Genomic DNA, 24,679 nt, shown 5'->3' on the forward strand with positions numbered 1-24,679 from the left:
ATGTACAGGAAAAATAACTTTCATCTTGACCAATAAAACAGCTCTTCCTGGTGTATGTGTGTGACTAAAATTTTCATTTCAATCTATGTTAATATATTTCACTTTAATTTAGCAAATATATCACTTTCTATACACCAGGTAATTTTGTTTCGACAATTAATTCATTGATTTTTAACTCATTTAATTTAAGTATCATCATGACAGTAGTCATAACAGGAAGTGGCTGAGTGAGATTTTGAACCAAGCTCATTTCAAATGTTATGCATCAAACACAACTCTATTGTCCTTTCCCAAAATTAAACAGAAATAAATGGTTCATATAGTGAAACATGACTAGCATCGATTTATGAGACTGACGCGCTACCTACTGCGCTAACGAGGCACCTCTAGCATCGATGTAAAAGATGACCGTTAGCTTGCGTTTCTGTATTTATTACTTAGTTGAAGTATGTATTAATTAGTCTAAACAGACTTTATCTTAGATGTGTGGTTCCTATAAAATTTGAAAAATTTTCTTCATTTTTAAAAATTAGTTCATTTATATACTTTACATCTCAATCACAGTTTCCCCTCCCTCTTGTCCTTCTAGTCCCTTCCTTTCACTTCACCTCCCCCACCCCCGTCTCCCTCCCCTCAGAGAAGGGGATGTCTCTCATTGAGACCAGCCTGCTTTGGCATGTCCAACTGCAGTAGGACTAGGTGGGTCTCTTACTGAGCCTAGACAAGTTAACCCATTTAGGGAAAAGGGATCTGAAGGCAGAGAGAGCTCCTGATACAGTTGTTAGGGGTACCACATGAAGACCAAATTGCACATCAGTTACGTATGTGTTTGGGGCCTAGGTAATACCATGCATGCTCTTTGGTTGGTGGTTCTGTCTCTGTGAAACCCAATGAGCACAGATTAGTTGATTGTGTAGGTTTTCTTGTTGTGTGCTTCATCCCTCTCCCTCCTTCAATCCTTCCTCCCTCTCTCCCGCAAGATTCCCCAAGCTCTGGTTAATGTTGAATGAAATATTTCACATTTAACTCGATTTCTCCATCCACTTTCATTTTTCCTGGAAAATATCTTGAACTTTTTATATGTATTTTGCACATGGGAGTTGGATTTGAGATGTTCAGTGTCCATGCAGTTAACATTTGATGATCTATTTCTCCTTTAAAAAAAGATTTATTTTTATTTATGTGAGTATACCGCAGCTGTCTTCAGACACACACCAGAAGAGGGCATCAGATCTCATTACAGATGGTTGTGAGCCACCATGTGGTTGCTGGGAATTGAACTCAGGACCTCTGGATGGACCATGGAGCCATCTCTCTAGTCCTGATGATCGATTTTTTTTAAGTAGTCATAGACTTACAAGGTGATCTTAATGTCTCCTGAAGAAAGGTGAGCAAAATTTTATCACCATGAGCAATCAGAAAATAGAGTTGACCTTCCTTAGCAGAGACACATTCCTCTTTGGACTTTTGTGAATGACTGCTTTATACAGAAACTGTGCTCAATGGTATTAGTGAAGATACAGCCAAAGAATGAGGCTAATATTCTCAATGTGTGTAAACAGGAAACAGAAATGAATGCTTAGAGGTTTGCCAGGGCAGAGGAACCAGGGCAGGAGTCGATGGCTTTCTAGTGACTGTCAGGTTCTGGTGGCAGTATGTTCACTCAGTCAATCAGAGATGACTTTGGAAGTAATTTTAAATTTCAGGTTTTTTATCTATGAAATTAGCCAGTAGGATGACAAGATGAAATGAGCCATTGCAAACCAGATGACCCAGTACCTGGGATAGAGATGACCTAGTTTACTTTGGTCCTCTAATGCACATTTCTTTCTCTTTCCATGAATTTAGGTACCCGACTTTAAAAAAAGCTAAGCAGACAAATCTAAGGATAAAATTGCAAAAGCTTACAACAAAGTTTATTATAGGATATGATAGTTGTCCAAATTCATTATTAGTGTTGCCAATTATTCACTTAGTTCCTAAGTTAAACTTTATAACGTTGTGTTCAAAGAAAAATGAATATAGGATTTCTAGAAACAACTTCAGGTAACCTCAGAAATACCTAAAATGAGTCCTTTGTAGAAAAAGCCTGGCCATTGTCTAAAACTGTCCAACGTAATTGTACAATGTTAGCGACATCCTTCTTCATTCTCATCTTAATCTCCTAGCATGCATTTTCAGGAAAGTATTGCATGCATTTTTTTTTTTGGTAGTGATCTGCTATGAAATGGGTCTGATGCTTTCCCATCAGGCTATGGTTTAATCTTTCTATATTGTCATTAATGGTTGCTGATATCAGAATGACTTCCAAACACATGCACACACATATACACACACACAGACAATAGGTTGACGTGTGAATTAAAATAATGTGTTTTACTAATACGTACGTCTTGCTACCTTCCTCACATTAGCCATTTTTTGTAGCTATGTAATAGTTATCTGTGTTTCAGTAGAAGCCTGTTTCAATGTCTTTACTTGTTTTCATAGCAAGGAATAATTTTCTATCCCTTTGATGTTAGTGTCTCTATTTTTTCTGAGAGGTCATCTAGTTTCTGTCTTTTTCATCATTTTGTGTGTGTGTGTGTGTGTGTGTGTGTGTGTGTGTGTGTGTGTGTACACATGTATAAGCATGTCTTCCACCCAAGTGCAGTGAATTAAATGACAGCTTTTTATTCTTTCATATTTGTCTTCAAAAGCATCTTTTCATCTTTGAGGTACTTAGCAATGTAAGTTTCTTTTGAATGCAAGAAAGTTAACAGGCAAGATGTGCTAATTTGGATATACATATATATAAAATTTTATATGCATATAATAGGTCTAGACTTTGATAGCATTTAAAATGAGATTATGAAGATTTAAAATTGTCTATATAGGCAATTATAGTTGTTTTATTTCTTGTGCTATAGCTAAGAAAAAAAATGTGAGCCAACCTGCTTTATGCAGCTGTACAGAGGAGCAAAATTACCTAAAGAAAAGAAAAGTTGTTCTCAAAAAGAACAGATTGATTCTTATAATTACCATGTAATGAGAACTCCTGAGTAAAAATGATAGAGCAGTTTCAGAGAAAATAAAATGTTAACTTTTGGAACACAGAGCTAAGGAGAAGAAAGGTATTTTAAGAGATCAGATTTGCTAAGTAATGTTGATTTTTTCTCCTATAGGTTTTAAAAAAACAAATCTTTAGTGTGTATCAGTTTTGGTGACATATTTATGCAGTCCACCATGACATCTTATCTAGGACAGACAACTTACTTACACGTAGCATGCTGGTAGTAAGTACATGGTTCCTCTCCACTGGGGAGCATTCACTTTGCTCTCCAACTGGTAGAACACATGTTGGTTCCTCTCTTGGACTTATTTCATGGCCAAAGTGGATTTAGAATCCTAGAAGAATCTTTTAAGGCAGTGGCAGCATTTTCATAGTCACTCAGCATACATAGCATTGTTGAATAACCAGCTTACTCTTTTCTGTCATAAATCTCTGTTGAGAGCCTGCCTGCTCACACAAGTCATTGTTCAGGTTTTGAGTAAATAGAGACCTTAATCTCATGGATATACTTGCTAGTTGAAGAAGGTGGATAAGAATGAAGAAAGAATCTTGGAAAAATTTGACATGTCTAAAGAAGAAGGAGGTAGTGTTTTAGTTCCTGGATTCTCTGAACCTTAGGCAACACCTGCTTAGATGCTGTCTAATTTATCCACCTGGAGAAAGCAAGCTTTGTTGATCTCAGAGAGGTGGACTTGGCAGGGAACTGGAATCAAAGGCAGGAATTGGGATTTTATATAAAATAAAACGAGAAACATTCAGAGATGACATGGAGGTCTAACATAACTCAAAATATCTTTTACCAAGGTTGCTTTGGGAATGGGATTGATGATGGACAGCAGGAGCTCTAAAGTTGAAGCAGGGTGAAAATTTGAGTGCCCTTCAAGATTTAGCAAAATGTGTATTCCTCTGTAACAGATGCAAGGCACTTGTTTAAGTATACAGTTCAAACTACAGGGGCGAGGGAAGAAGTCTCACATCAAAGTGACCTGAGTTCTAGTGGTTGCAGGGCAGACTTAGTTGTCCCAGCCAAGAGAGGAGATGGCTGTTATGGGACACAGAACTAGAGCTCTAGAGAGTTTAGTGATGGTGAGTGTAGTTGGGAAACATAACAAGAATTCAGAGGGTTGTCACTGAAGAAGAGGAAATAATAAAGGTTGGGTTCAGGGAGTTGCAATCCAAGTAAGACCAGCCAGATCATTTCCGGGGAAGGATGTTGGGAGAAACCTGGGAGAGAGAGTGATTAAGAATTCTGTAACAGTTTACAGTTATTCAAAGTGAGATGTTTCTATACAGCTGTACAGCAAACTGTAATGTGCTATTTGGGTGGTAAACCTTACAGGGAGGAAGGATGCAGTTCCAGATACAGCCATAGGAGTGTTTAAACATAAGAAACGTCCTCACGTTTGAAGAACTACACTTGCACAAAAATTTCAAAGTTATCTTGGTTTCACTGTGAGTAGTGCCACCACAAGAAATAACTCAAGGGATATAATTATGCAAACTGTTCAAAGGAACATTTTTACATAATAACAAATTTAAAATGGGACGTCTAAAAGCAATTTTGACATGTCCTACAGTTATATACAATGGAGAATTAGGGCTGGGGCAATGGCAGAGTTGACAGCGTGTTGTTGCAAGTATGAAGACCTGAGATTGGATCCCTAACACCGATGTGAGAAACAATCCGAGGTGGCCTTTGCTGTGATCCCAGTGCTGGAGTGGAGAGAGGAGCTGGGAGTATGTGCTGCCTTTGGGTAGGGAAGCTGGGGCTACTGCTCAGCCCATAAAGGACTTGTGGAGCAAGCCTGAGGGTCACAACTGAGAGCCTTTGTGATATTCACAGGTCCCACGTGAAAGATGATTATAGTAGCCACATCTACAATTCCAGTGATCAGATAGGGAGATGGGAGTCAGGAACAGGAGAAGTCCCAGATGTTCTCAAGCCCGTGAGCCACCGTCCCAGACTCAAGGCTACCTTTTGACCTCAGCACAAGTGCTGTGGCTCACGTGCCTCTGCACTTCCACACACAGCCAGTCGCACATAAACACAAGAGAAAAGCAGATCCATGCACACGCGAATTCACACACACACATGAATACACGCATGAATTGTGAACTTTCACATAGCAAAACATATATTGAAGTGGAATTCAAACTGAAAAAATGCTAATACGTCAAAATAGTTTTGTTCAGGACTGACCATCAAAAGGTTGCCAGCACACTGTGATGAAGATGTTCTCTCCTCCCTACCATATACAAACACTAATGATGCTCTCTGGCATTCTTTGACATTTTTCTGTGCAGACAAAACAGAAAACATTGCCTCAAAATAGTGACAATGAAATTGTCTTAAAATATAGCATGAAGTTTTATGGTTTCTAAAGCCAGCTCAGATGAATAATAGTGAACCCTAAAAGTGGGTTTTAAGAGCAAACCAACATTTTCAGTCTCAATAAGGGAATGAGTTAGAATGAACATTTACTATTTTAAGACCCAGATATCTGAACTAGTTTCCTCATGTAAAATGGGATATGGAGTTACAAATTAAAGCAAGAGGGTGCAGGCACAGGAAACCAGTGTTGGTCTCAGTGTCCAGAGCTTCTGCAGCTTCCGGGATTTGGGCAAGATTTAACCTGTTGGGGCATCAAAGAAATGAGGGGGTTTCTTTCATTGCTATCTGGTTCTAAAATCTCCCACATGCAACACTACCTAAGACTTGTTTCCTTGCACTTTATTCAGTCAGGGCCAGTCTAAGAAAAAGCATTTAAGTTTTCCTGCCTCTTACTTTTTCACAACCTGTTTCCCCCTCCCGCTACCAGAACTAACAGGCCGATTTTCATAGAATTACCATCTGATCATGCAGTTAACAGCACTCTGCTAATGAAGAAGCCAGTGAGGCCTTTTCTGAATGGCCTTCAGGACCTTGCTTGTATATTTTCTTTTTTAAAAAATGCTGACCTATTAAAATAACCCCAGAACCAGCCTTTGAACTCCCAGCAGCCCAGTCAGGATGTGTCTTTGAGGACCATAAGAACTTGTTCTTGCTGTGGAGATTCAGTGGTCATTTCCTGCCTTCTTTGGCTCCTAGGTGGTAGCTAGCTGAGCCTTATTTTAATGGGCTTCAAGAGTTCCGGAGAAGTTGCTGATCTAGGAAGCATAGTGATGGGGTTGGAGGAAGGGGAGTGTGTATGTGTGTGTGTGTGCGTGTGTGTGTGTGTGTGTGTGTGTGTGTGTGTGTGTGTGTGTAAAAATAGTGTTGACTTATGTCTACATGCTACACACTCTCAAACACACATCTCGGGTCTCTATCATGCTTCCATCTCAAGAGAGACATCGTATAAATCTTTGCATTATGGTATATTTTCACATTTTTAAAAAACCAATACTCTTTCACGTCTTTTTCTCTTTATAATCTTTCTGCCCTCTGCTTAGAAGTGAGGCTCAGAGTTTTTACATTTAATATATAGCTTCAAAAGAGTTGTTCACTTGACTCTGATATTTATCTCTTACCTGTGCCATCCTAAGATCTGAAAGTAAGATCTTCATATAAGCCAGTGTTTTGGATATGTTTACTAAGTGGCTGAGAGATTTAATTGAAAGAGACCAGGAAGTTATTATCAAAGGAAGTGAAAATATAATTTATTTATTTACAATATTTAGTATGCGGTTAGGGCATAGGCATTTATGCCAGGTGCTGTGTTGATATTAATAGGTTGGTAAATTGAACTTATACTTTATATAGTCTAAGTATTTGTTGGCATCCTCAACTTGGATGTTAAAAACTGCAGTGGAGATAAATTATATAAATTGTACAACCGTCAGAAAGTCAGTGAGAACACTAATCTTCTGCTTAGGTGCCAGTGTCCAGGCAAGATTCTCTGAACTGCTTTGCTTGAGTTGCACCTTGCCCCTCGCCCTCACTGTGCAACACTGACTACACTTCCCATGACGGAAATGGACCTCTTAGGTAACTAGAATGCTTTGAAAAACCCTTTGCTTTGAACTCTTAAACACTTTCTGTACTGACTTCTTCCTTATTACCTAAGTATGACAAGTATTTCATTTGCTCGAATCTATGATTGGTCCTTTCTAGATCCCATTGTACTTTACAACAGAATTCATTGAGTATAGGCATACATTAAGAGAGAGATGAGGATATGGAGTTTTATTTATTTATTTGCACTTTAGTTCTCCCTTGGGAATATTGTGTTATATTTTAGAATAAGGACTTGCCTCAGATACTTAAATAATCTACTTGATGTCTGCATGGCCAGGACTGTAATTGAATTCTGCTCCAGTAAATTCCTGGAATCCCGTGTCCCCATTACATCTTACTGCTGTTCCACCACATGTTGCCATCTGGCACTTGCCTAATGCTTTTCAGGAAAAGATAGCCCCAGGAGTCAGTGGCCATGCCAGCTCAGAGGACAGAAGGCTAGAGGGAGCCATGTGTGCAAGGGGATTAAGCAGCACCAACAGAAAGGGATCTTGAATATTTCCAAACTGCAGCCCTACTAAGAGTATTTCCAGGTCGTAGTGATTCTTCACTTAGTTTCTCCAAAGCCATCCTTGTTTTCATTGATTTTGATGGTATCTTAAGAACTTTAAATACTTGGGATGTGAGCTGATTTTGTCTCCACTTTTACCTTCCATCCTTCCGTAGTGAATTGTTTTTAATATATTCGAAATTGAGCACAATGAAGGCTGTGAAAGGTTTCTGGCTTTTGGAACTTTTCCTGGATTCCTGCCTCAGAAATGCCAAGATGCTCCGAGGATGCCTGGATCATAGCATCCCTCTCTTATCAAACAACAGGGTATGTAGAGTAGAGAAACTGTTCTTTTTACTTCTTTACTTCTGATATATCTATGGTCCTCAATGTAAACTAATTTAATGCCTATGTGGATTATCTGAAAGGAGGTGGCATGTGCTTAGGTTGTTCCTGTCATGTAAATACACACACACACACACACACACACACACACACAAATACACACACATACACACACACGCACATGCACACACACATACACACATATACACACATACACACACATGCACATGCACACATACATACACACACATACACATACACACATACACATACACACATACACACACATACACACACATACATACACATACACACACGCACATGCACACACACAAACACACACATACACACACGCACATGTGCACACACATACACAATACACACACATGCACATGCACACACACATACACACACATGCACACACACATACACATACACACATACACACACAGACACACACATGCACACGCACACACACATACACACATGCACACACACATACACATATACACATACCTACACACATACTCACACACATAAAATACACACACATACACACACATGCACATGCACACACATACACATGCACATGCACACATATACACAGACAAGCACACACACAAACATACATACACATACACACACATACACACATATACACACACACAGACACACACATGCACATGCACACACACATACACATACACACATGCACACACACATGCACATACACACATACCTACACACATACACATACACAGTACACAGTATAGTCTTACAGTGTAGGTAAGAAAACCCCACACTTAAAAGTCAACCATATATACCAAGAGAAATTATTTTCAGCTTCTAAAGTTTTGTTAGTGTCTTGTTTGAACTCTAACAATTTTGTTAGTGTTCAAAAACACAAGAAATTTAATTTGGGTCCTCCCAGTAGTAGTAGTGGTTAATAGCAAATGCTTTTCTATTCTTTATGTCTGAATACAAGCTGTATTTCTGTAGTTCTAAAAAGACTTATTACAATCTCTCATTTATTTAATAGTACAGCCTAATATAACACTTAGTGGCTACTTTATTACCTGAATATTGATCTAGCATGAGGCTTGGGGGCTGGGTTTGTAAGCAGCAGCCTTAACCCCAGGCACCGAAGATTGGCTTCTCATCCACGATTAGACACTGAAGTATGTGCATTGTCTTGGAAAGAATTTTGTTCTTGAAACCAAATTAGAGATGAAGACCTGAGGCTGGGGACCAGTATTTCATGTGTTGAAAGTAATTGCTTTGTAAATCCTTTCTTATGGGCATAATTTCTCTTTTCTGTAACATGCAGCTGACTTTCAAAAATATGGTACTAATAGCAATTTAATGCTCCTGATATTTGACAGGAACTATTTAAAGGATTTTGCATTTTGGGTTTAGGAAGTCTCCATGATTCATTTTTTTAAGGAACAGGCTACTATTACAGATATGTTATGAATAAGAGAGCAGAATGTGATTTTTGTGAAGTTATTCAGCTTGGTAGCTGGATTGCTAACTCAAGGGATAAGTGATTATGTTTGTAATCACTGTGTCTATTGTCCTTTCTTTGAAACATCTACCAGTGACCTACTCCTTCCCCCAAATAACTGAGGAACTTTAAATTTAAATATGGAACCATTTTCCTTTCTATACCATCTGCTGGGTGGTGTTGAGCAAACGTTTCTTGATATCTTCTAAAGAAAAGTAAGGCTAGCATATACTGAGATAGAGTGATGCTTTTCACTTCTAATTATAGATTTCATCTCAAAAGAGAACCCACACAGACATATGCCAAATAGTCTGGTTTTCTCTGTGTCTTAAGCAAACAGTCCACAGGATTTTCTCACTAAATGATAAAACAAGTATAGTTTTAAAGTGAGCGCTCATGGAGACAACAGACATTGACACTAATCTCCAGTCTTTTAATAATCTAAAAGGCAGGACCTTGTTTCTGATATAATAGTTACTGTCATTTCCTTTATAGGTAAAAAATCTCTCCACAAACTACGTATGACACTTACTAAATATCCATAGGCTGAAGATATAGCTCAGTGTTAAGAGCTTTTAGACAAATGTATATGAAACCCCGGGTTTGATCTCAGTACTAAGAAAAACAAAACGAAAAGCAAGTTAGCCTAATTTTATTTCATACATTCAATAAGAGTTTACTGAGAATTTCCTTCCTGGTAGGAGTTGCTCCAGTAGTCCTTAAACACTGTTTCCATCCATCTAACCAAAAGGCACATCATGAGCAGGTAGTAAATAATGTATTTAATTGGTAAATAGTTGGCCATGAAATTATAAGATAAATCAACTGCAGAACATTATCTTAACATCTCTTATTTGACAGAAGATAACAGGCCCCATTGGGATTCTGTGCATGAGGAACCATTGTCTGAGGATAGACCCTTCTGAGGTGGCAGTTCACCATAACCATTCTCTAAGCACAGACTTTTGGCACCAGATTAAAGTGTTGACAACTTGTTTTCATGTGTTTCTATTGTTCCCATTTACAGCAATAGTTGTGTGTTAAGTATGTTAATAATTTCATTTACTTTTACCAAAATTTCATTGACTTTAATCATTCAGATTTCTTTTTTCTCCTTAATATGCATAATGTGTTGGTCAACTTTAAAATAGTCAGAAACTATTTTGTTACCACAAGCAAGCAATTGTCCTTTTCTATGTTGATTGACATTTCTTTCTGATTTACAAACAACCAAACAAAAGCAAAGGACCCATTGCCTAGTGTTTCAGAGTCTAATTACCCACTGCGCGGGGGGGGGGCACCTCAACATTAATTATGACATAATTAGCACTTTTATCCTTGGCATTTAACCTTTCCAAACCCACTTGATGAGAAATAAACATTTGCACTGCACAGTTACCTGAAATTTCAGTTCTAACCTATTGTAACTCAGAAACCTGAGATGCTCACGTCCCTCATAATTAAGCCAATTCAAAGTTTAATTACAAACTAATGATAAGAGGTTAGAACAGCACTGGTTGATTTTCTTTCCTTCTTCTTCCAGTGTTCCAGTACCTGTGGTTTGTGTGTGTGTGTGTGTGTGTGTGTGTGTGTGTGTGTGTGTGTGTGTGTTGCATGTATGCTTGCATGTTGATGGACATGTATATGGATATATTGGCATGTAGAAGCCAGAAATTGCTCTTGAGAACCGTCTTCCATTGTTCTTGTGCCTTGTTCATTAAGACAGGATCTCTCAACCAATCCTAGAACTCATGGATATGACACGTCTTACTAACCAACTTTCTCTGGGGAATACCCTGAAGATTGCCTACCATTCCCACCTGACATTTACTTGGGCATCTGAAGATCCATTCTGATCTTCACACTTGCTGGGAAAATGTTTGAACTTCTGAATCATCTCTCCATCCCCTAATAGTTGGGTTTTAAGGAAGTCCCTAGACACCCCTCCCCACGCCACATCAGTCTATTTAAATAAGAGTTTACTAGAAAACAAGGGCTATATCTGCTTTTAACCTGTGTTAGAGAATTAGATGAGTGACACTATATGCAAAAATTATATTAAAGAATAATGAGAAATTCAGTTATTTTCTAAATATTGTTTTAAACTACATTATTTTTCCAAACATTTCTTTTCCTCTCTGTGAGAGACTCTACTCATATCGAATGAAGTAATTGTGAAATTATATGGGAAGACTTGGGCAATATGATGGGAAAATATAATTTTTAGTATTTTCTATACTAAATTTCTGCATATTTTCTATGCATCCATGCTCTATAATAAAAGGGTAAGAGTGTGTGGGATGATAACTCAGAAAAGGAGCAGATCCTGTCATGCTGTTCAATATGATGCACGAAAGGTGCTGAGAAATAGGGGCACACAGCAAGCACAGTCCATGCACGCGCCAAGTTAGAATGACTTGCATGAGCTTTGACTCAAACAAGAACATGCTCTCACAAAGAATGGAAGCATGGTAGAGGAAAAGGCGTAGAGCCATGATTTGCGGGGTGGAGGGACTACTGGGAAACGGCGTCTTCTAGACATTACAGGGCCACCAATCATGAGCTCCCAGCAGCTGTTGTTCCTTGCTCAAGATCAAGCCCATCAAGACCCCAGCGTGACTGTAGGAGCTCACCAGATCCTAGCTGAAGTATTGAATGTTGGTGGCCACTGAGAGAGGGTTGTTACTTTCACTTCAGGATTGTGGCCCTACTATGTTGCCTATACTTCATATAGGAAACTCTCCCTGGACTCAGTATGTTACTTTTCAAAAGGAGAGATGATATCAAGTTGTGGAGGGGATGTGGAAGGTGGCTAGGAGGAGATGGCGTGGGGAGTGAGGTTGAATATAATCAATGCTCAATATGTTCATGTATCAAATTCTCAAAATAGCATATATTTAATTAAATAATTCTAAAAACCATAAAAACTAGAAAAATGACACACAACAGATGTAAGGAGACCTTCATCTTGTTCTGATATTAACAATACATATCTTTAGTTAACTCTTAACATTTTAAAACAGTCTTCTTATACCTGACAGAACCATGTCAGATGTTTTTGGACTACACAGTTAATTTTGCAATGAGAGTGTTTAATTTTGCATTTTGTACAAGAGTGTTTGGTTGAGAGAAAGCCTAGGCTTTTGTATATTATTGTATCTACACAGTCCATGGGGAACACTTGTTCTGTAAATGACGTTTGATGTACATTTCCGTTAGATGTACATTGCCAGCATTAAAAGCAATCACTGTTTCTCAAATGCAAGACATCTTAGACAATCCGCATGCCTAAAGAGGTCTCCAAGGCTTGCTCACAGGTTAGATCTCCAATAAGCTCACGTGCACTCACTTCTACCTCCGTTTTCATAAGACCTCTCTCTCCTAGCCTTACCTGCTTTAGCTTCACTTTGCATCTATTTACTGCAAGCCATGTACCTAGCCGTATCTCTTTGTGAACCTATCCTATCCATTCTGCTTCCTTTAAATTCAGTTCAAAGCCTTCTTCTCTTCCATCCTGCCCATAGCTCTTCATTAATCTCCATAGACACCCGATGAATGCCATTTGTTCTGGCTAAAAGCAGACATTTTTTTGCGAGTGCACAATGATCATGGGTTTTGAACTATCCACGCCAGAAGGAAACCACTTACCACCAAGCAGAAAATAGTACCAGCAAAGTCAAACTCAGTAGTGGGATGTACAGAAAAAAATGTTACTCCTTGGCTTTGACAAAATGCCAACCGGTCTTACCTCATGACCTGTAGTACCATGAAGCTAGCCGAGTCAAGGAGAGGAACATCTCTTCATTTTACTTCATCATTAAATCCTGCAATCTCACTGGAAGTATACATGGTGTAACATAGTACAATCATAGTGTGTGAGCAGAACTTGGCCTGATTCAGATCTTGGCTTCTTCCATTAACTGTCTTTGCAAAGATATTTATCTCTTTGAGCTACAGTTTTCTTGTTGAAAGAGCAAAGATAGCAATGCCTTGGTTGAGGCTGGGTATAATTCTACCACTTGGAAGCCTAAGGCTGGAAGGTCCAAGTTTGAGGCAAGCTTGGGATAGAAATTGAAATCTAGTCACAAAAACCCCACAAAACAGAAACAAAACACAAGCCAAGCAAACAAAAAACCAAAACAAGACAAAACCCAATCAAACCAACAAGGGCAAACTTCCTCCTCTGTGTAATGGTCCCGAGGATGGGTGATAACGTAGCCAGAGCGTCTGCCACATAAAGAACACTTGAAATTCACTAATCTTTATATATTGTTGTTGTTGTTACCAAGATTATTGCCACTAGACTCATCAATGCGGCCATTATAACTCTCTTTGAAGCTGACAGAAATGAACTAATACTGTCGTGCTATACAACTCCCCAGTGTAAGGGAATGTCAGGGCGGGGAGGCAGGACAGAGGGTGGTTGAGTGAGGAAACACCCTCATAGGAGTGGGGGAGGGATGGGATAAGGGGTTTATGGACAGGAAACCAGGAAAGGGGATGACATTCAAAATGTAAATAAAAAATATCCAATAAAAAAAAAGAAAAGAAAAAATGTAGGACATTTACTCATGGAGAAAAGATAGAGATTGTGCCTTTGAAGAGGAGAGAGAAGGAGAGGTGTCCTCATTTAACTCTAGCTCTAGGACTTAGGAATCTATTCCCTTCTCCTACTTTCCCCCTTGCATCAATTCGTGGATTGTAAGTAACTGGGGAAGGGTGATTTGCCAGCTCTTCTCACTTGGCAGAGTTTAGAACTGTTTTTTTGAGGAGACTATGTCTACCCAATCCAAAAGAGATGGGGAAATTCACAGTTACTATTTTGGTACATGGAAACTCAGTGATGTTGTGATATAATCTTTCTTGCTGATATTAATGTTCATGTAAAAGGAAAATAAACTATGTTTTACAGAAAGATTAAATAGCTTATATAAATTAGAAAAGAAGATAATACAGAACACAGAAATGTGGATTCATGTTAATTAAAAAGTTAAGATATAGATGTCTTAAAAAATTTCTCAAAAGAAATAATTTTATTTATCTTTAGGTTAAAAAAGCCTTGATTGCACATTTCTGATTCTGTTTTGTATTTTCTCACATAATTTTATCACACACTCAATGCTCATATGAGTCTGTGTGCAGAGTTTTGAGCACATGTATGGGTGTACATAAAACAAAAGATTTTGGTCCTGTCTTTATGGATGCCCACTTAAAACTCATTAAACATTTCTTCCTCTTCAACAGGTCTGCATTATCTCAGAAACTGAGAAGTATGCCACCAAGCTGAATGATGTTTAAATAGAAAGAAATCTGTCGCCCATTTCTTTCACTTTCATAAATTTTCAGCTGGGGACTTTACAAATGATTTATTATGTATTTACATTACATGGTGAACGGTCTTTGAGCAGTGTTTCTAATGAGAAAAAGATTATGAGCCCAAGCACAGGGGGGTTGTTACAGGGCTGAGAAGAAAAGGGATCCCCTCCCCCATAGACTGCCAGCATCATGGAATGTAAGATTCAGTGGTTAAGGCACAAAGCCTTTGGCTGATGCTCCCAGCTGCAATTACCAACACAGGAGAGATGGCTATGGAGTGGAGAGGGCTTCACAAATTAAAATGCAAGAACTCATTGCCCTACTTTTGGTTTAATATAATACTACCTTGGTTATGTGCTTGTTTAAGGGTCTGGTCCATCCATAGCTGGCCTTTCTTTTCTCATGTTGAACAGTGGAAAACTGAATTATTCAACTAATCCATAAAGTAGGGTGCTGTTCTAGAAGCCATCTTGCTTTACAAACTACCACAGGATGTGACTGTCAACCTCTTTATCAGTGAAACCAAAGATAAGATAAAGGAAACAATAACAACAACAACAACAACAACAACAACAACAACAACATCCTGCCCGTTAACTTACTGTCAAGTGTGGTTGTGAGCCAGGACAGGATTGCTTGAACTTTGAGGCTGAACAGTGTGACTTGCGCACACAGGATGACAGAGGTTCTTTGCCAGAGTAAGTGGGCTGGAGCATCTTGTCTAGCCTGGGGACACTAGCTGCTGGCTGGTGAGACAGCGTGGGGTGTGCGCACTGTCTGCTAAGTCTGTGCTGAGTGTCTTCCAGCTGAGGATAGCTGAGCTGAGGACGCAGTCTCTCTCACCTTTGACCACGTGCTCACACCGTATCTTCCTATTTTGCTGTTGCTGGTTTTTCTGCTTGCTTTCTTTTTGAGTTGGGGTCTAAAAAGTGTTGCTAAACTTGGCTGGCTTCAAACTCCCGGACTACAGTGATCATCGCAACCCAGCCTCCCAGGTGCCGTCTTCTTGTTCTTAACAGAGAGGAAGCAGAGGGAGAAACTTTGCCTGTATGTGCATTCTCTCTGTTAGTGGAGTGTACTAGTCTGCGATGGTGAACATGAAGATTGAGTTTGTACCCACTCTGCAACAACTGTTGCTTTGTAAGCTTGGCTATGTTACTTAATTTCTATCTATTTCCTTGAAAAAAATCTAGACAATGACCTTTTATTGAAAATTACATTTATCTCTTCATTGTGTATGTATGTATGCATATGTATATGCATTTGTGTGTATGTATGTATGTATATATGTATGTATGTATGTATTTATGTATATTACACATTTTGATACAGAGTTAAAAGGTTAACATGTGGGAATGATTCTATCCTCTCTTTCTAACCCTCCTACCATGTTGGTGCCGGTAATCAAAGTCAGGCCACCGGGGTTGGGCTATCTCACTGACTAGCTTTTTTCTACAACAGAACCACTGAAGATTAAGCTAGAAGGTACATGTTCTTCTAACAACTTCACAACGAAAAGTTGTATTTCCTATACAAAGCTAAGAGCATTCCACTGTCCCTACTCATGACCAATATTACAGACTGATTCCAGGGACCCCTTGAAACTTGAACTTCTTCTAGAAACTTGGGAGGTGACAGCTTCTGGGGAACATTGTGAACTAATGAAATAGAACTTGAAGGGGAAAGAATCCACTTCAGGTCAAGGGCAATTGTAAAAGATGAAATTAAAGAACACAATGTATCCATCTTAAAACAGGCATGATGCCTTAACCACAGAGTATACTCTATAGCTAAGAAATGGGCATCTTATTTTCTATTATAGATGAATGTTGCATATTCATATTGAGACTACATGATTTTTATCCCATAAAAGGAAATAGCCAACGAGAGAGCTAACATGGCACAGGTGATATTTGAACGAGGTCAATCTGTCTTTAAGGTCCATTGTGTTCCCAATCAGGCAAATGTTGCTATTTTCCTCCAAAAATTGCATCTAGGTTTATTTTAACCCTCTCTGGTCCAAGTGAAAATTTACCAGTTAAGTTCCTTTGTGTAATGGAAAAAAGAAAGCATCTTCAATAAATGCTGCTGGTCTAACTGGCAGGTGGTTTGTAGAAAAATGAAAATAGATCTATTTGTCACCTTGCACAAGCTCAAGTTCAAGTGGATCAATGACCTCAACACAAAGCCAGATACACTGAAACTAATAGAAGAGAAAGTGGGAAAGAACCTTAAACTCATGGGCGGGGGTGGGGGGTAGGTGCTTTCTAAACAGAACTCCAGTGGCTCAGGATCTAAAATCAAGAATTGATAAGTGGGATCTCCAGAAACTGAAAAGCTTCTGTAAGGCAAAGGACACAGACAATAGGACAAATCGGCAACCTACAAATTGGGAAAAAATCTTCACTCCATATCTGATAGAGGGCTAATATCCAAACTATAAAAAGAACTCAAGAATCAAAGAACAATCTAAAATGGGCCAAACGCTTTAATGAAAAACAGCTTTGGTCTCATGTAAGACCTGAATACTTCCCCTCCCTGAATACTGGTCCTGTCACTGTCTTTATGTTACTTCAATTATACTATCTACACTGATATACAATGGAGGGAGATTTACTTGCATTTTGTCAGTCTATCTTAATGACCAGGTTATAGGAAACTATGTCCTCTAGTGCTTTTAATTGACATGTTAATTCAAGCTCTGTTTATTCATTTTGCAAAAGAGACTCATCCTGCAGATTCCTCCCACTAGCTTCAAAATGAGTCATTTCTAAGGAGCTGGGTAGTGCTTCCTGCCAACTTTTAAATAGCTGGAAGAACGATGCCTGGTGCCTTCTCCCATCTCCACAATCTCTTTAGAGGTTCATCGTGCATTCAAGTTTCAGGGAGACAATTTGCAATCCAATTTTGGAGGCATCTATTAGAAGTCTATTACTGCCCCAAATACAGTGTTATAGATACTCATTTGACTTCATGAGGCAGGCACAGTGGTGCATGCCTCTCATTCCAGCACGTGGAAGGTAGAGAGAGATAGGAGACTTAGGAATTCAAGGCCAGTCTTGTCACTAGTTAGTTTGAAGTCAGGTTGCACTCCCTTGGCATCCCATTTCAAAACACAAACAAAAAAAAAATAATAAGAAAATGCGAACAGAAACAAATTTTATAATAAACTCAACAATGCGTCTTCAATGATCTCTCTGTAACTTCTCTGGTTAAAATGAATTCATAGATGGTGTCAGAGTGGGTCGATGTGAAAAATAATGGTTTTCACTACTGGAAAATATATAACATTTTTAAGATTTTTTTCCCCTAGAGACACAATTCCCATGAATTATAAAATAATCTTTACTTTTAAAATCCTAGGTTAAAGGGTATGTATTCCATGAAAAGGTCCTTGAGAATCTGCAGTTTGATTCTTTAAGAGAATGGTTGAATTTTGTGGTTTGCACCCTCATTCAATGAGGTTCCTGGAAGCCACTCAGCTGTGTTCTGATGAAGTCAGCCTCCAGCTGTCCTTAGGTGAGTACCTTGTAGGGACAGAATCTCAAACTCAGTCATTTCTCTCCAGTAAACATGAGAGACTTAGATGTGATTAAAAGTGCTTTAGCTAAAAAAACAAACAAACAAACAAACAAACAACGCTAAATGAATCAGCAGTGCCACAAGTGGTCTAGCCACTGATCTGGAAGCAGGTATCCCAATGTCCTATTCCTCGATTCTGCTCATGGAGCCTTCTGGGCCCACATTTTTTAATCACCTAAGCAGTAGCCTCCAGGTTCCTTGTAAAAAAGGAAGGGCAGTAGAGGAAACAATGATTAAAAGAACTGTTTAAGCAAACAGTCCCCCCTCCCTCTCCCCCTGCCTCCCCTCCCCCTCCCTCTCCCTCTTCCTCCCTGTCTCCTACTCTGCCGCCTTTCTATAGGTCCCAGATGAAGGAGTCACAGGTCATTCCTCCGAAACTTATGCAGGTCATACACACCTCTCTTAAAACATAAATCTTTCAAAAATATATGGCTCAGAAAAGAAACTTCGAGATACATAGCACTATCAAAGAAGAGCCTTGACACAATATTTCTTCTACAAGTTTCAAGATAGTAGCTCTTCCCCAATCCAGATAAACCTCTCAGTCATCAAAGACAGAAGCTGCTATCTGTACTGGGAAGTGAGAACCTCCATGTTGGGCTAAAAAGACAACGAAGGTAGGCTATTGAGAGTGCAGCAGTCCTTTCCAAATTCTCCATTCAACCCGAGATATAATTACAGGAACCCTTAGAACCCTTAGATTTTCCTAAATGTATGCAATATGTCCTCTCTTCACCTGTAATTTAACAAACCCCTTGCTTAAAAATGTCTTCCGAATGCAATGGATCATAGTACATGGAATCCTGTACCTGTCAATCTTTTACACCCCTCCCATAAACTGTCCCTCCCTCAAATGCTGCATTAGGTAAGTCAGAGGTTCCTTATGAGTGGGAGCCTATGTTAATTGCTGAACCGAAACACTGCTCAGGTCACAATAAAAGCACAGATACAAAAAGAAATGTGAACTCAGATGATGTCATACATTTTGAAATATATATTCACTTGTTTATGCATGTATCTACACTGAGTTATATACATATAGACATGAGTATATGTATGCATCTGTGCACACACCCACACACACCACGGCAAAAGGCCAGTAGAATGGTGATTGACATCTAGAAATGACCCAATTTTAGAAGCAGATGAAGTACCATAGCAACTGTAGTAGGAGAAGGGTTTAAGAGGGTTAATAGAAGCCACCGATAATCCTGATACCACTTAAACATCTCTGGTCCTACACTCTAGGCAAAACTGTATGCATTTGAATTCCCACCGAAAGCTCACAGAGTTCTAGATATAGTCAGCAAATTGAAAAACACAAATTACAAAATCTAGGCATCATGGCCCCTCTGGAGCATTGATATTTACTGTGCACACTGACGCTATAGGGCCAAAAACTAGACCTGTACTCTCACAGGTATCCCTTCCTGGAAGGACACCCAGCGAGCTGCCCCTAGTGAGAACCAGCCGGTGCTGGCAGATGTCCACAGGCACACTCAGGGGCGCTCTGGAGAAAAACCTGTGGGAGGAAAGGGAGAGGGTCGAGCATTTGGAAACAGCAGGGCTCAAGCCCTGGTGCTCCGGTGTGGTCACCAATCCTGCCCAGGATCCGAATTCGCTCCGGAGCTGTCCGGAAAGATCTGCATTACGCCAGGGCGCTGGGCCAACTCACCTCAACGAAATAGAAACAGGGCAGGAGGGTGACGCTGTCCTTGATCACTTTGCCCTTTGGCCTCTCCTTCGCCGACATCCCGGCCACCTGCCGGGCTCCGAGTCCTCCCGTGGGTGAGGTGTGCACTGCGCGGCCACCGAGGCGAGCTGCCTGCTCCAGCCGCAAGCGCCCGGTGCCGCTGATGTCACATTCCCCGCGGGCACCGCTGGAGCCAGCGCGCTGCATGCAGCGCCCCCTCCTTTTCCCCGCCCTTCTTTGCAGTAACCCGGCGCTTCCCTGATCCCGCAGGTCTTCTTCAGCCGGGTTTTAGTCCGTATTTTGAGGGAAAGTGATAGCCAGCTCCCCCTCCAAGCTGTTGCTGTGATGGCTTCCCCTCCCTGCCACTCTCCCTGGGCTCTCCACCGCCCAAGCTGTGAGGCTCCTCTGCTGGTTGTCTGAGCTTGACGTCAAAAATAGTGGGGGGAGGCACTCCTGGTTTCTGCAGAAGCAAGGCTGAGGAGCCAAGGCACCTGGTCTCCTACCTGGGGTTCTTGTTGCCTTTCTAGAGAGCAGGAGCTTGCTGGGCACCGCTATCCACCTTACCCATAGCAAAAGAGACCTCCACCTGTGCAAAATTAAAACTCAGATTTCATACTGACAAGTAGGCCATAGAAGGAATTCACTGGGAGCTGGCCGCTACCCAAGCGTGACAGCCCTGACTACTGATCTCTAGGGAGGTAACTCCAAGGGAAGCACCTAGAAAAAGCTCCAATCCGCCGAGGAACAAAGTGAGAATTTTTTGCCTGCATCTGAAGAGAGAGGGTGAATTGGGGCATTGTCACTGGCTCCAAAGCTCAGGAAATGTTCTAACCTCCCTCTTATTCCCTAGTACACCGTGGGAATCACAGCTGTAACTAAGGAAGCAGGACTCCAAACACTGAAGTCTAAGCCAAACCCTAGTTGCCAGGGTCTATGGTTGCTCTCCTTTTTGTGACTCTTGGCAACCATTACTGTCAAGTTCTACAGCAGAAACACGCAAGGGACACAAAGCAACACATGGGGATATAACCCACTTCTGTGACTATCTGTTCTAGGTCATTTCTTGCTCCTTCAAAGTCTCCCTGCCAGCCACTCCCCAACCTACTTTTCAGCTGGTTTTTGCCATTGCTGCTCCAGGAGGGTTTGGGCAAGCTAGGGGCCCTATTCATAACATTCGTGTCTCACTACCTGTGCAGCATCTTGCCCCTGATCCTTCTGCTGCCAGGATCAGGTTTCAGAGTCCTGCAGTGCAGTTGTTCATTTCTGCTCTCCATGTACCGTATTTATTCAGAGAAACTCTACCCCAGGTAAATCGTGTCTATCTGAGCAGCTAAATACAGTAGAATAAAACCACAACGTGTGATCTCGGGATCACAGCTTAAGTCTCCCCACCTCATGATCCTAGTGTTTCCTTCTTACTTGGTCATGATTCCATGCATATCTTCTCCTAACTTCTCAAAAGACACACAATCGGCTAGCTTCACCTCACTCAGAGAGTAGGAGCTAGAGAAAAAGACTATGTTATGGTTCAAAACGGAGTACTCACCCTCCCCCCACAGCCACTACCATGTCTTGTTTTGTTTGGCAGAAGAGTCCCTACAATTTTCAAACCAGCCCTTACCCCCTTCCACAGTAGTCAAAAGGTGCTCCTGAAAAGTAATTACTGATTTCATTTTTCTGGTTAATCCTTCTAGAAGCTTCTGACTATAGGCACCCTGCTATCCACAGCTCTTTATTTTATCTTGAAGTCTGATGGCCATTCTACTTGTTGAACTTCACTCGTTGTTCTAGTGGGGATGGTGAGGGGACCCAAAACCTTTGTACTCACTGTGTCTCTGTTCATGAATGCAGTTCTGTTTACATTGTATAGTTAACCACTAACACTGCAGGATTCTGCCTGACATTTAGATACTTGGCCAAATTTTTTATACTAAGTAATGGTCACAAGTCAAAGTTTCCATTCCCTTCTCCACCTCCTTCTCCTTTTCTTCTTCCTCTTTCCCTTCCCCTTCCTCCTCCTCCTTTCCCTCTCCCTCTTCCTCTCCTCCTCTCCTCTTCTCCTCCTCTCCTCAACCTCTTCCCCTCCTTCTCTTCTTCCCCTCTCCTTCTTCTCCTCCTCCTTATTTTAAAGGTTTATTCTTTTACTTATATGAGTATTTTGTCTGTATATATGTTACGTACCAGAAAATGTTATTGAACTCTATTACAGATGGTTGTAAGCCACGATGTGACTGATGAGAACTGAACTCAGGCCCTCTAGAAGACCAGAGCATGCAATGCTTGGAACTGCTCAGCCATCTCTCCAGCCAGAAAGGATTTTCTTTTATAGTATTTTGTTTTATTTTTATAACTTATCACTATTTTAATAGTTGATCAAATACTTCACCCATCTAAAGTTTTCATTTTTAGATAAGAAAACTGAGTTGATAAGTTGAGTTAAAATGTCCTGCCCACACTTCACGGGGAGCGGATCTCCTTCTCCCAGCACTTCCTCCTGTCAGCAACTACCAGGCTTTCCAAAGCTACATGATGAGTTCTGTTGAAGACTTTCTCTTTTCGAAAGAGGCAGTATGTCCTCACATAGTCTCTTCAGTTCTTCGAGTAGGTTCAGGGCTTGGACATGATATTGCTGAATTAAAATTCAATAAACTGGATGACCTTACAGATAACTACCCCACAAACACTTCTAGGAGAATATTTATTTAAGAAAATGAGAGTGGTTTGTGCTTGGCTACAACTTAGAGACTATGTTCTTCTTTGAGAGCTGAGAAAGCTGACAGATTGAATAATGATGTCAAGTGTATTTTGGGGGCATTTTTTCCAGGTTATTGGTGCTGTGAAATATTCTGTCTTGAAATGTCAGGCAGCTGCTTTTTCAGTGGGTGCCCTTTTTCAATGGAACAAGATTTCCATTGAAAACATTCACACTCTGGGAAGCAATATTAAATTGCTTCTTCACTGCTATTTTGATGAAGATCTCCAATTAGCATACTTCAAGCAACTTTCAACATCCATGTCCTCCCCTGTCCCAGATGTGACTCATTCACATGGGGACAATGAGTAGAGCATAGTTCCTAATTTAAAAATGCCTCGTGGTGGCCTCAGTGCTGTAGGTGGGTTGTAAAAATGTTTTTCCCTACCAAGTTCTATATAGCTGGCCCCAAATTTGTTTTAGTTTGCAGTTAAGAGTTATATTAATTTACTAGTTCATGAGTGAGAGTGTTGAGAAATATGGGCATAGAAATTGACTCTTTTTCTTCATTTCTACATTTTACAAATATTTCCCATGTACCTTACTAGATAGCACTGAAAAAGAAGCTAGTTAGTGTATTAAATGGCCACACCTGACAATCTAAACATTCACTCCTTGATTTTTGTCTCTCATATATAGTCTGTACATCTTTGGGCTTTTCCATAAATGGTGGCCCGTTTTTATTATTTTTGCCATGGTCATCAATTAAAACATAGTTTCTTCTATGACAGACAGAACCAGCTGTCATGCCAACATGGATCAGGTAAAATTTTCGAGACCCACCCCTAGATATAAAATGTTACAGTAGACCAGTGGCTTTTGATAGAGGATATGATGCATATATGTATACATATATGGTATATATTATATGTATTGGATATATGCTATATATATAAGTTATTAGTGAAAGTATTGAGTTTATGTGTGTATGTATGTGTAACAAGAATAAAGAGATCATGTGTTTGAAAGGAAATGGTGGCACAGGAGGAGCTGGAGTGGAAAAGAGGAAGAATATTGATGTAAATTTATTTCTCATATACGAAATGAACAAAAAATACACCACTAAAAGAAAGGTTGTCGATTTTTTTCCCCCTGAAGTTCAACTACAAATTCTTTCACTCACTTTTGAAGTTCTTCCACTAGACTCCCCTGTCTTGGGCACCTGTTGGTCTCTCTCTATAGTTGTCCCCAACCCAATAAACTTCTTTGAGCCATTTGTATGCAACAATGATTTTGCTTTCATGAATTCTACATGTCATTCTTTCAGAAATGTATTCAGATGCCAAGCACATGAATTCTATTCACTCTCTCTTCAGGCTCCCCCCCTCAAATGTAAATCTTGAATTTGATTATGAACTATTTTGCTTTATCATATATATTCTTACACTTGTAATTAAAAGAAATAATTAGAAAAATTATCAATGCCATTTTCCTTCTGTCCAATTCTTCTTTTCCATTTCTTCTCTCACAATTTTAATTTGTCACCAAGCTTTTTATTGAATTCCCCTTATTTAAAAAAATTCATTTCCTGATCAAGCTGGTAACTTTGCACCAGGGAACTTTTCCTAAGGGCCAATGATGATTGGGCTCCTCCTTTATGCAAATGTTGAAGAAGGGGAAAAATCAGTGAATAAACCGCTTGCTGCATAAGTCTGAGGAGCTGAGTTCAGATCTACAGACCCAATATCACAGCTAGGCACAGGCAGTATGAATCTGTAACCACAGCTCTGGAGATGTAGAGCGAAGTAGATCCCCAGTAGCTCCATGGTCAGCCAGTCTATTTAACCAATCAATGAGCTGTGGGTTCATTGACGAGATCCTGCTTCAAAAAGTAGAGTGAAAAGTAACAGAGTAATATACTTATTATTGACCTTTGGCCTCCACATACATGTGTATTCATAGTATGCACACATTCCTTTACATGGCATATAGTCACACTACAAATGGA

General features: G+C 40.0%; 1 protein-coding gene across 1 annotated transcript in view; it reads right to left on the reverse strand.

The window, feature by feature from the left end:
- Positions 1 to 20,776, reverse strand: part of Plppr4 (phospholipid phosphatase related 4) — a 40,999-nt gene extending 20,223 nt beyond the window's left edge. Inside the window, 1 exon segment of the mRNA NM_001001508.2 lies at positions 19,962 to 20,776. Coding sequence (NP_001001508.2) covers positions 19,962 to 20,186 — 225 coding nt within the window. The 5' untranslated portion in view covers positions 20,187 to 20,776.
- Between the last annotated feature and the right edge of the window lie 3,903 nt (positions 20,777 to 24,679).

The sequence above is a fragment of the Rattus norvegicus genome, chromosome 2 (genome assembly GCF_021556685.1).
Source record: "Rattus norvegicus strain SHRSP/BbbUtx chromosome 2, alternate assembly SHRSP_T2T, whole genome shotgun sequence".
NCBI lineage: Eukaryota > Metazoa > Chordata > Mammalia > Rodentia > Muridae > Rattus > Rattus norvegicus.